Source organism: Dermochelys coriacea, chromosome 1 (genome assembly GCF_009764565.3).
Source record: "Dermochelys coriacea isolate rDerCor1 chromosome 1, rDerCor1.pri.v4, whole genome shotgun sequence".
In the NCBI taxonomy this organism is placed as follows: Eukaryota; Metazoa; Chordata; order Testudines; family Dermochelyidae; genus Dermochelys; species Dermochelys coriacea.
This window is the reverse complement of record NC_050068.2, coordinates 80,731,313-80,744,328: the sequence shown is the minus strand read 5'-3', so window position 1 is coordinate 80,744,328 and position 13,016 is coordinate 80,731,313. Positions and strand designations below refer to the sequence as shown.

Sequence of the window (13,016 nt, the reverse complement as noted above, 5' to 3'; positions counted from 1 at the left end):
CTTCAGCACTCTCGGATGCAATTCGTCCGGCCCCATGGACTTGTGCACGTCCAGCTTTTCTAAATAGTCCCTAACCACCTCTATCTCTACAGAGGGCTGGCCATCTCTTCCCCATTTTGTGTTGCCCAGCACAGCAGTCTGGGAGCTGACCTTGTTAGTGAAAACAGAGGCAAAAAAAGCATTGAGTACATTAGCTTTTTCCACATCCTCTGTCACTAGCTTGCCTCCCTCATTCAGTAAGGGGCCCACACTTTCCTTGGCTTTCTTCTTGTTGCCAACATACCTGAAGAAACCCTTCTTGTTACTCTTGACATCTCTTGCTAGCTGCAGCTCCAGGTGCGATTTGGCCCTCCTGATATCTTTCCTACATGCCCGAGCAATATTTTTATACTCTTCCCTGGTCATATGTCCAAGCTTCCACTTCTTGTAAGCTTCTTTTTTATGTTTAAGATCCGCTAGGATTTCACCATTAAGCCAAGCTGGTCGCCTGCCATATTTACTATTCTTTCGACTCATCGGGATGGTTTGTCCCTGTAACCTCAACAGGGATTCCTTGAAATACAGCCAGCTCTCCTGGACTCCCTTCCCTTTCATGTTAGTCCCCCAGGGGATCCTGGCCATCTGTTCCCTATGTTATGTTCCCATATGTTATGGCCTCAAGGTGTTACTGTACTACAAAAAATTAATCAGTAAATTGCCCCAAGTTTTTGTTCTTAGCTCTCATGGCACTCATCTCAGGTGCAAAAGCACATGTATTCATATATTCACGTATGTATTTGGGGGAGGGATAACTCAGTTGTTTAGCATTGGCCTGCTAAACCCAGGGTTGTGAATTCAATCCTCGAGGGGGTCATTTAGGGATGGGGGGCAAAAAATGGGGGATTGGTCCTGCTTTGGGCAGGGGGTTGGACTAGATGACCACCTGAGGTCCCTTCCAACCTGGACATTCTATGATTCTATGTATTCTGGCCTCTGAATCTGTCCTTAGAAATCAGTTCCTACTCCATATGGCATGTAGCTTTCTGATGAGTGAGAGAAGGGAGGAAAACACCTAGAGAGTTTGGGGTTCTGTAGGACAGGAGAAACCAGAGGGAACGCCCAGAAGAAGGGAAACAAAAAATGAGGGATGGGGATAGAGAAGGAAATCCTTTTGAAAGCAATATATACAGATGATAAAAAACAAAGGAGGAAGTAAAATAGCATAGATAGAAAATAGACCAAAAAAAGGCAAAAATATACGAGAGTCTGGTTTGAGGTGCAGCATGCTGTGGAGGGCTTACCTAACAATCTATCATAGAAAATGTGCATACCAAAAAGAAAAGCCAGAGACTGCAGCCAGAGGTAATTCAAAGGGCTGCTGTGCAGAAATCTGTTTGCAACTGGAATCAAGTGCTTTGCTCCCAATACAACATATTGTATAGAAGTATCTAGATGATACCTTCATTCTAGTGAAGACACAAGGTATGATTTGGTGCACCTGTAGTCCTAGTTGTTCACTTTTGGGCACAGTGCTTGGGTTCTGAATGGTAGGAGCATGCAGTTGTGGGAAAATAAATTCTCGTTTTAGAAGTCATTTTTTATGAGAGGTTTCAGAGTAGCAGCCGTGTTAGTCTGTATCCATAAAAACAAAAGGAGTACTTGTGGCACCTTAGAGATTAACAAATTTATTAGAGCATAAGCTTTCGTGAGCTACAGCTCACTTCATTGGATGCGTACAGTGGAAAATATAGTGGGGAGATTTTATATACACAGAGAACATGAAACAATGGGTGTTACCATACAGACTGTAACGAGAGTGACCAGGAATGGTGAGCTATTACCAGCAGGAGAGTGGGGGTTTGGGGGGGGGGGGGGCCTTTTGTAATGATAATCAAGGTGGGCCATTTCCAGCACTTTACAAGAACGATAGGAGGGGAAATAAACAAGAGGCAATAGTTTTACTTTGTGTAATGACACTTTTAGATCTCTAATCGAGTGACCAAAGAGGCCAAAGTGTTCTCCGACTGGTTTTTGAACGTTATAATTCTTGACGTCTGATTTGTGGCATTGCTGGCACATGATGGCTGATGTGATTAGGCCCTATGATGATGCCACACTATCAGAGGCTTGTTCACCTGCGCATCTACCAATGTGATGTATGCCATCATGTGCCAGCAATGCCACAAATCAGACGTCAAGAACTGGTCACTCGATTATAGACCTAAGTGTCATTGTACAAAGTAAAACTATTGCCCCTTGTTTATTTTCCCTCCTACCGTTATTGTAAAGTGCTGGAAATGGCCCACCTTGATTATCACTACAAAAGGTTCCCCCCACTCGCTCTCCTGCTGGTCATAGCTCACCTTTCCTGGTCACTCTCGTTACAGTCTGTATGGTAACACCCATTGTTTTATGTTCTCTGTGTATATAAAATCTCCCCACTTTTTTTTTCCATTGTATGCATCCAATAAAGTGGGCTGTACCTCATGAAAGCTTATGCTCTAATAAATTTGTTAGTCTCTAAGGTGCCACAAGTACTCCTTTTCTTTTTACTTTTTATGAGGAGAGCCTTAGGTTACATCTACATTACAAACTGCAGCAGTACAACTATGGAGCTGCAGCAGCACTGTGGTGTACACACTTGCTACAGTGACAGAAGGGGTTTTTCTGTCACTGTAGTAAATCCACCCCCTTTAAAGGTGGTAGCTAGGTGAATGGAGGAATTGTTCTGCTGACCTAGCTGCATCTACAGTGGAGATTAGGTTGACCTAACTATGTCGCACAGGGTGTGACATTTTTCATAGCCCTAAGTGACATAGCTAAGTTTACCTAAGTTTTTGGTGTAAATGAGCTATTTATTTGCTGAAGGGTTTTTAACTCTTTAAAAACAGTGGTATTTGTGGTACACAGAGTTCTGACATAGTGCAATCTCTTTGCAGGAAAATGTAACTTTGAAAGTATTATTAGAATAAGTGCATAAATAAATGGTTACATTTTATACAAATTAAAAATTGATTTTATATTTCCTCAAACTAGAGTGATCATGCTGGAGATTCAACTCATTCCCATAGATGGACATCCTTAGAGTTAGTTAAAGGAACATACACCACAGATGATTCCCCCAGTGACATATCTGAAATTAGACTTGACAAAGTTGTGCCTCTGAAGGTAAATAAAAGGAAAAGCTGTGTAATTCCTCATTTATTGTCAGTAAATGCTGTGGATTTTTTATTTAAAAAAATTAAATATTAGAGTTAAATTGGTGCTGAAAAATAGCTGTGGTTCTATTTCTTTTATAGATGTGACAAGTACATGCTTCATTTAAATTTATATTGTTTTGTTGAGAAATAAAAAACACAACATATCTAGAAAAAATTGTCATTTCATTAGCTGCCCAATAAGTGTCAAGTTCAAATCTAAAATGAATGAAATCTTATTTTTGAGTGTCAGTGTTCAATAGAATGTAACTTTGTATACTAATTAAAATATTTTTAGATGCACAACATTTTTTCTATGTGTATATATATTGGCAGCTAATTTTGTGGAGTTTCTAGTCAATGGGGTACGTTATCTTTTAATTAATTTTTTAAAAAAACAGAAATAATACAGTTTACATCACTGTGAACAAAAACTTTGAGGGCAGACAGTTCTGACTTTTAGTAGATGCCACACTTTTTTTCCACTTAAGGGAATACTCTAAAAATAAAATTCAGTTGAAAGCTAGTGTGTGTGTAAAATACTTTTCAGCCATGTACTGTTTTTAATATAATTGAATCAAATTATATTAAGTAGGAATGTGCTTTCAACATGAATAATACAAACTATTATGAAACAAATTTTGTGTACCAGTCTAATGTTGTTTGCTGTTTCTGGCTTTTGTTTTGAAGGAAAATATGAAATATGCAGTCCGTCTGAGGAACTATGGAAGCCGCACTGCCAATGGAGATGGGGGAATGACCACAATCCAGTGTCCAGATGGTGTGACATTTACGTTCAGTACATGTAGTCTGAGCAGTAATGGCACAAACCAAACACGAGGACAAATTCCACAGATTCTTTATTACAGGTCTGTGAGCTCTCATGCTTGATTTAAAAAAAAAATTTTCATAAAAACTTAACATAAATCCATTTGAGAATTCACAGGAACTAACAAATCTAAGTTAATTTTGTAGAGATAGCAGCTTTGGTTAGAACAGTATCTTGCTCTTCCAACTCAATTATGTTGTTTTTAGCTTTGTTTTATTGAAAACAGTTGGCTTTCTGGATCATGATCTGTCCCTCTCATCCAGGACATTTGGGTTGTGCCTCTCTGCCATCAAATCTTGGAGGCAGTTTAGACTTTTCCGTGAGGTTCTGGTGCAAGGCTACACTTCTTCTAATCTCGCTTCAGATTCTGTGCTCCAATCTGGAAAACATTGTGGTAATTTAGCTCTCCTGCTTTCTCCATTGTTATCCTGACTTTTAAAGCCAGATTTTGGAGCATCAGTAAGTAACATTTGTTCTTCCCTCTATCTTTCATGCAGGTTACACATTTTGAGGGGATCATTCCTGGAATGGGATCACCCCTTGAGAACTATTCCTCTATCCTGTATTCCCCCCATCCCTCAAAGAATCGGATTGTATAGAAAAATGAGTCTGTTTATAGAACTTCTTCCTCATTTGATTTAGAAGTTGAAAGGTGTGTAGAGAATGAGGCAGGGAACTACAGGAAGAGAAAGTGGTTATGTCCATTGAATGCCACCCAAGAGAAGGCTCTGCCACAGACTTCTGTGTAACACTGAGAGAGTCACTAAAATTAAATTTGTTGCAGGTGGCTAACAACTCTGTTTCTCACTTTCTGGGTGGCCAACTTCAGGCACCTAGGGTCTGATTTTGACAACATGTCAATATAGGAATTGTTCTCATTTCTGCTGTGATAAAGAAATACTTTAAGTTCTCTTAATCAGAATCAGGACTCCTGTGAGATAGTTGATGGATCTGCACTTTCAGGGAGTAAAGGGAGAAGCTGAGGATAAGAACTGTGTATCAAAGCTAAATAATTTCTTTGTTAATGTTCACTACAGAATATGCTGGGGAGATACCTAGTCTAGACATAAAAAGAAAAGGAGGACTTGTAGCACTTTAGAGACTAACGCATTTATTAGGGCATAAGCTTTCGTGAGCTACAGCTCACTTCATCAGATGCATTCAGTGGAAAATACAGTGGGGAGACATGTTTTCTTATCAATTAATAAAAATGACACACTGTCAATGATCAAAATGGTGGTAGAGGTGGTTCTGGAACAAACTGATAAATAAAATAGCAACACGTCTCCAGAAACAGATATTTATCCAAGATTTTGAAGGATCTGAGCATGAAGAAACTAAGCTGCCAACAAAATGTTATAGTTCTATTAAAGATCAGCTACTACACTGAGAGATTGGAGGGTAGAAAATGCATCTAATTTTTAAATGTCAGTAAGTGATGTTACATAAGAATGTCCATACTGGCTCAGCCCAGTATCCTGTCTTCTGACAGTGGCCATTCCAGGTGCTTCAGAAGGAATGAACAGAACGGTCAATTTTCAAGTGATCCATCCACTGTTGTCCACTTCCAGCTTCTAGCAATCAGAGGCTAGGGACATCCAGAGCATGGGGTTGCATCCCTGACCATCTTGGCTAATAGCCATTGTTGAACCTCTTCTCCATGAACTTACCTAGTTCTTTTGTGACCCCTGTTATAGTTATGAATATGTTGAACAGCACTGATCCCAGTACAGATCAATGTAGGACACCACTATTTACCTCTCTCTATTCTGAAAACTGACCATTTATTCCTACCCTTTGTTTCTTGTCTTTTAACCAGTTACTGAAACATGAGGGGACCTTCCCTCTTATCCCATGACTGATTACTTTGCTTAAGAGCCTTTGGTGAGGGACCTTGTTAAAGGCTTTCTCAAAGTCCAAGTACATTATATCCACTGTATCATCTTGTCCACGTATTTGTTGACCTCCTCAAAAAATTCTAATTGGCAATTCTACTAAATTGGCTTGATTGCCCTTTATATAAGCCATATTGACTCATATTGGTAATTTAAAAATTGAGCCTCACTTCCGTACTATATAAATTGGTTGAAGCAAAATTTTTTAATACATAACTGAATATTATATGATATAGGGACAAAACAACACAGCTTCTATAAACAAACGGAATAATTTAACCTATTCCTAGACACTGATGAGTTTTAAATTAACTGTACCACTTAAGAAAAAGAACCCAGACACTGTGGAAAACTTAATGAAAACATATTTTCTCTTCAATGTTCTGTGCCAGATCAGACTCTCTTGTTTGGTTCCTCCTTTCAAGCAGATGGAGACAATGCATATAGAAGTCTTTCTGACTTATAAGCTGAGTTGTTCCTGTCTACAGCAAGTGATGAGTTCAGTACTTCACTGACTCTTACAAAGGATTGAAGAGAAAATAAGGGTCGGGGACCTCAAAAATCGTGACGGGACTGTGTGGCTGTCCTAGGCTGTACTCAGGAACTTATTGAAAACATTTGTTTTGCCTTTCTCAGCTTGCGGTCCGTTTGTTGAAGATTTCTGACTCTTGGATGATCAGGCCTAGGAAAGAATAGGCAAAATAGAGGACAAGATGTTGTCTACCAGAAACCTCTTAACAGCTAAAAAATCCAAGGAGAGCACAGGACAGGGGAGCATCCCCTCTCACAAAAGCCACAGGTAGTGCTCTACTGAGCTAGTCAGTGAAAACATTGGGCATGTGGGGAGTTCTGTCATATCTCACCCTGGGTCCAGGGACTAGGGATAGGTGAATTCCCCGTTCAAGAATCAGACTACCTTTCTCTTCCTTTCTTCAAAGGCACAGAAAAGCTCTAGGCATTGCTTTCTGGCTGATGGCACCTACGCTCTTGACACTTGTAGCTGAAGCCCTTGCCTCTGAGGGGTAGACTGCCTATACTCCTCTGTCCTAGCAGCATTTTTCTCTTGGTCAACCCACCCCTCCCAAGAAGGGTTTCAGTCTGCCTAAAAGGGAGACAGCCTAGCAGCTGCACCTTGCTAACAGTTGCAGGGTGTTCAACTCAGACTCTGACTTCAGATTTAAGCTCTAACTTCAAAGACTACAAATTGAAGTGAGACTAACCTAAGAAAAAGAGGGAGCATGGAACTGCTCAACCTCAGGTACAGACGTCTCCCAAGGCCATCCTGGATGCACTGTAGTAAAATTCTGAGCATGTATTCAAGGACCATTGTTTCTGGTCCAAGACTGTGGTCCATAAAATCTTTGGGATGCACTTCCAACTGCCTTCTGCAGACAAAATGACTTGAAGGTAGTGGCTAGAAAGCAGGAACCTGCAGAAGAGTCACCCCGATGGTTGAGTCTATGGTTGTGAGCCTATCAGGGAGGGAAGCCTATCTTTGAAATGTGGTAGCTCAGGATAAATGGTTAAGTACCAGTTAGGTACAGACAGGCAACATGATCATCGTTTGGTACATAAATTCTCAATAAGTCCAAGAAGCAAGGATATAGCTAAGGAGGTGTTGAACTTGCTTTTGATGTGGGCAGAAAAAGAATAGAAAGATCGATCAGTTGGCACTGTTTGTAGAAAACTGAAAAATAGCATAGAAGGCTGTAACATCTCAGTATGCAGACATGGTAAATCTGGCAGCAGAGCCTCAGTTCTGGGATGCATTGACAGCACATCTCTTAATAACAGGTTTCCAGAGTAGCAGCCATGTTAGTCTGTATTTGCAAAAAAAGAAAAGGAGTACTTGTGGCACCTTAGAGACTAACAAATTTATTTGAGCATAAGCTTTTGTGAGCTACAGCTCACTTCATCGGATGGTTCCATTGTCAATGACTACAGAAAAAGATATGGTGATTTCAGTTTTGATGATTTCTCTGGAACAGTGTACCACAGTGCATCATGTGTTGGTTTGGCAAGTATTCTCTACTTGGTGTGACAATTGAAGGATTTACTTCAATGCTATAGTCCCCAGTGTTCTGGATATTTTTGGGAGTGGTCTGGATTTAGGAATAAGTTCCAGTTCACTGAAAATCCACTTGGCAGTAATTGTAACCTTACAGGATCCTTTAGATAAAATGCCATTAAGGGCATGTTCTGGTCATATGTTTCCATAAGACTCTGAAGAATCTGAGGCTGCTTTTCAGGTCACCAGTTACACCATGGAACTAGACTTGGTCCTGAACACTCTTGCCAAACTACTATTTGAGCCATTACAAGGAATTTTCTGTGGCCACTCTCACTTAAACTCCTGTCCTTGGTTGCCAAAAGTTCAGCCTCTTTCATTGTGTTTCATCAGGAGGAGGAAGTGCTTAGGATAGTGCCAGAAATTTGGCTCAAGGGTCTCTCTTTATTTTAACCTCAAATATAAGTATTCCTCCTTTGTGTCCTAATCCAAGGAACAGTAAGGATTGTACTGTTAGTTTGTGATTGATCAGAACATTAAGAATGTCCCAAGAGAACTCAGAAGTTCAGGGGGTCAAGGAGGCTTTTCTTCATGGAAAAAATAATTTAAGAAGGGAAAAAGCAACAGTCAAATCTACCCTGTCTTATTGGATAAAATAACTCTCCAGTGAGGGTTACATCAGTAGCAGGAAGGAAGTCCCAGAATCACTCAAGAATTGCTTGTCAGAATTATTGGCATAAACATCTTTCTTTACCAGTGTGAAGAAGTCACTTGGACATCACTCCATGCTTTTTTCAAACGCTATTGAATGGATGCCCAGGCCTCTTCCAATGCAGTATTCAGAAGGAGCATCATATGTGGTGCATTTTGGGATGCTAGTCCCACATAATGGTCTAGACTGATACTTTGGAAAATCTCATGTGTTTTGGGCTAGCATAGAGAGTCCAGGAGAGAATGGGACATTTTCCTTACCCGATGACTTCTCTTCGAGTTTGACAGTTGAGACCCTCCCCCTTTTCAGAGTCTGGATATAGTTTCAGTTTGGGTTTAAAATAGTGTGTGTTTAAAAAAAATCATATGACAGCTTTCAAAGTGTCTACTGAGCTGTCTAGCACCTTATGTGCATGACTGGAAAGGTTTTGTGTACTGCTCCATTAATTCATAGGGAGACACTATGTCCTAGCGTCTTTTTCAAAGAAAAAAAAATTATCTTGTAGGAAAATTTTCCCATCCAGGGCTGTTCATCATAAAATTATTCCGTCAGTTAAGAGGGAAAGACGTTTCCTAAGGAAGTGCTATCACTAAAATTTCCATAATAGAAGTTTTATACGTTGCTGTAGTGAAACTGATAGAATCTTTTGTTGGATTAGATGGACAATTGACCTAGTCCAGTATAGCAGTTAGGATGTTTCTGTGATAGAAGATTTGAAGAAAGCATCTAAATAGAGGAATATATTTCAACTTTGATATACATTTTCTCTTCAAATCAAAATAAATTGATTCAGAAAGGTTTTTATGTAGCTGTCACTTTCAGTATTTCTTCCATGGTCTCTCACTACATGCACTATTATTTTTTTTGTTTGTTTTATAAATGAATTGATTATCTTTGTGCAATTTAAAATAAGCGTCTGTCAAGATTTGCTTTAAAAGTCAAGTATATGTAATCATATCTTTTAAAGGTAAAATTTGATGTTATGAACTCACTTTAACTTAATCTGCTATCCAGGAGTGAGTATGATGGAGATCTACAGTCACAGCTTTTAAGTAAAGCTAATGAAGAAGATAAAAACTGTAGCCGAGCTATTTCTGTTGTGAGTGCTGTGGTACGAGCTGCCAAAGACCTGTTACACAGGGCTCTTGCTGTAGATGGTAAGACTTTTTTTCTAATGGAAACTTAGTTTTATTCTTTGTCAACACGAATTAATGGTAGAGAGATCAGTGTCTTTCCAGTATAGATAGTATTAACATAAAATTCTTCCCCCTCCTGCCCCCCAAGGGATATTCATCTACTGTCAAGGGTGCTGGAGCCTTCTCAAAACTGGGCCCCCCCCAGACCCTTTCCACTGCCAAGCCAGAATAGGGTTGGGGAGCCCATCCACTTCGCTCCCAGGGAGTGGGGGGTCGAAAGCAGCCCTCTGCCCACCCCCTAAAGCTCCCCCCAGGACAAGTGGAGGGATCCGTTCCCCGCCGCTGTTAGCACTGCTCTCCCCAACCCAACTCTGTCCTGGGGGAACAGCAGAGCCACAGCCTGGCCATGATAAGAGCCGGGCCGGCAGCTGTAGGGAACTGTGGTGGACCCTCAACTGGGGCTGCGCAGCCCATGTCCCTGTTCCCTGGGTCCCCTGCCTAGGGCAGGTTGAGATTCTGCTGCGGTTCCCCACAGCTGCCCAGGCTTCCCAGCTGGGCTCCACGCTGACCTGGTTGGAGGGTGGGGCCCCACAGGGAAGAGGAGGGGAAGGGGGCAAGGTCTGCCCCATTGAAAAATGGATGGGCCATGACCCACACTTTCAAAAAGTGGGAGGGCCCTGATCCCCTCCCACCCTCCCTTCGTTCTGGTGCTACTGTCTCCTGTATACATTACAGCATGTTTTTAATTACCGTGTTTATCAGCAAAACTGTTGAAGATAATGTGTTTGAGCATTTTCACAATAAATCCCCATTTTTAGGAGATTATCATTTGGTCTTAAATAATTAGTGTTGTTTGGGCTACTACTTCAGAATAAGGATTAATTGACTCTAATATATTAGACCATGTTTTAGAAATTTGTTGTAGATTTTATTTTGAATTTAACAGTTTTTATACCTTTAGTAGTAGTAATTGACAGAATACTTTATTTCTGCTCTAACAAATGAAGCTTTTTATGAAGTGAATGTTTTAAATGGGGATTTTACCTTAAAACGAATTTTGCAGGCTCTTAAGTTGACTCTGAAACAGGGTGTACTTTATGATGAAAATTTATACTGAAAATGCATCAATGTAAACATAAGTTTTTACTCTATAAACCATTACTATACAGTTGGCAAAACAGAAGAATTTAATTTTGTCGGAGCTATAATACATTCATTATAAAGAATGATATCCAATTATTGTAATTATCTTTGTTTAGCTGAAGACATTCCAGAATTGCTCAGCTCTTCCAGTCTGTTTTCAATGCTGCTTCCTCTTATAATAGCCTACATAGGACCAGTAGCTGCAGCGATTCCCAAGGTATGTTCTTCAGTAGCCTGTACAGATGTATTTTTAAAATGCTGTATAAGAGATGGCTGTGGTCTGAAAGGCACTTTTGTGTTTGTATATTCTTGTGAATTCTTGATTCACCTTAGAACACTTGCCACATTAAAGGCTGCCTCAGAAGTGTTAGGGTTTTTCAGCCATGGTAACAAGAATTGCCTATAGGCACTTTCTCTACCCTTACCTTTCTCTAATGTTGTCTCAGAATATTACTTATCTAAAAGACCAATTTATAGCAATGTTTTCTTAGCCGCTTTTTCATAGATTCATAGAAATGTAGTGCTGGAAGGGACCTCAAGAAGTCAGTAAATCCAGCCCCCTGTGCTGAGGCAGGACCAACTAAATAAACCTAGACCATCTCTGACAAGTGTTTGTTCATCCTGTTCTTAAAAACCTTCATTGATGGGGATTCCAGAGCTTCCCTTGGAAGCTTATTCCAGAAATTAACTACCCTTATAGTTAGGTTTTCCTCATATCTACCCTAAATCTCCCTTGCTGCAGATTAAGCCCATTTCTTCTTGTCCTACCTGCAGGGCCCCCCTCACTCTCAAAATTAAACATGTCCAGTTTTTTTAACCTCACTTTGTACCCCAACCCCAGTTCATTCACTAACTCAGCATTTAGATTCGTCATCGTCTTCTCCAACAGCGTTTTCCAACTGCCTCTCCTTCTGAAGTCATCCAAGCCCCTTCCCCAGTTTGAGCTACTCTCCAATGAGCTGTTCCCTTCCCAGGTCAGCATTCCATGCTGCTGCATCACAGCTGCAGGCCCTAATAACATGTCAATAACTCAAACCTGCAGCAGGTGCTAGTGCTCTGGCCATAGTTACTACACAGTGAACAATTGATAACTACTCTCTGACTAAAAGAAAAGGAGTACTTGTGGCGCCTTAGAGACTAACAAATTTATTAGAGCATAAGCTTTCGTGAGCTACAGCTCACTTCATCGTTCACCCAGTTCTGCATGCACCTTATAGTAACTTCATCTAGACCGCATTTCCCTAGTTTGCTTATGAGTGTGTTATGTGAGACTGTGTTAAAAGCCTTACTGAAATCAAGATACATCATGTCTATTGCTTTTCCCAGTCAACTAGGCCAGTAACCCTGTCAAAGAAAGAAGTTATGATTGGTTTGGCATGATTTGTTCTTGACAAATTTCTATTATTATTTTTATTCTATTATTTATATTTTTTATTTATATATTTATTTAAATATTATTTAAATATTTATATATTTATTCTATTATTATTATTATTATTTCTATTATTATGACACTATTTCTTATAGCATTATGCTCTAGGTCAGCGGTTCTCAAACTGTGGGTTGCGACCCAATTTTAATAGGGACCCCAGAGCTGGATTAGACTTTCTGTGGCCCGGGAGCAAAGGCCGAGGGCTTCAGCCCTCAGCATCAGGACTCAGGTTACAGGTCCCCTGGCTGGGCCTGAAGCCCTTGGGCTTTAGCTTTAGCTCCCCTTCCACAGGGGGGCTTGGGCTGGCTCAGGCTTCGGTCCCCACTCCTGGGGTCGTGGAGTAATTTTTATTGTCCAAAGGAGGTCACAGTGCAGTGAAGTTTGAGAACCCCTGCTCTAGATGCTTACAAATGGATTGTTTAATAATTAATAAATAATTTTTCCAGGTGTTGAAGATAGGCTGACTGGTCTGTAATTCTCCAGGTCCTCTTGGTTCCCCCTTTTTAAAAATAGGTACTATGTTTGCCTTTCTCCAGTTCTTTGGGACAGACCATTGTCCTCCATGAGTTCTCAAAGATAATTGCTAATGGTTCCAAGATTCTCAGCTAGTTCTTTAAGTACTCTATGATAAATTTCATCAGGCCCCGACTACTTGAATACTTTTTTTTTTAATTTTCCGCTGTTA

At 40.3% G+C, this 13,016-nt stretch overlaps 1 protein-coding gene across 26 annotated transcripts in view; it reads left to right on the top strand.

Moving 5' to 3' along the window:
* The window catches only part of MYCBP2 (MYC binding protein 2), a 444,438-nt gene that overhangs the window by 241,687 nt on the left and 189,735 nt on the right, over positions 1-13,016 (top strand). For all 26 annotated transcript variants that reach the window (XM_038370114.2, XM_043504638.1, XM_043504632.1 and 23 more), the window contains 4 exons: positions 3,016-3,147; positions 3,867-4,045; positions 9,635-9,777; positions 11,016-11,116. In XM_038370114.2, coding sequence (XP_038226042.1) covers positions 3,016-3,147; positions 3,867-4,045; positions 9,635-9,777; positions 11,016-11,116 — 555 coding nt within the window. The remainder of the gene's footprint in view (positions 1-3,015; positions 3,148-3,866; positions 4,046-9,634; positions 9,778-11,015; positions 11,117-13,016) is intronic.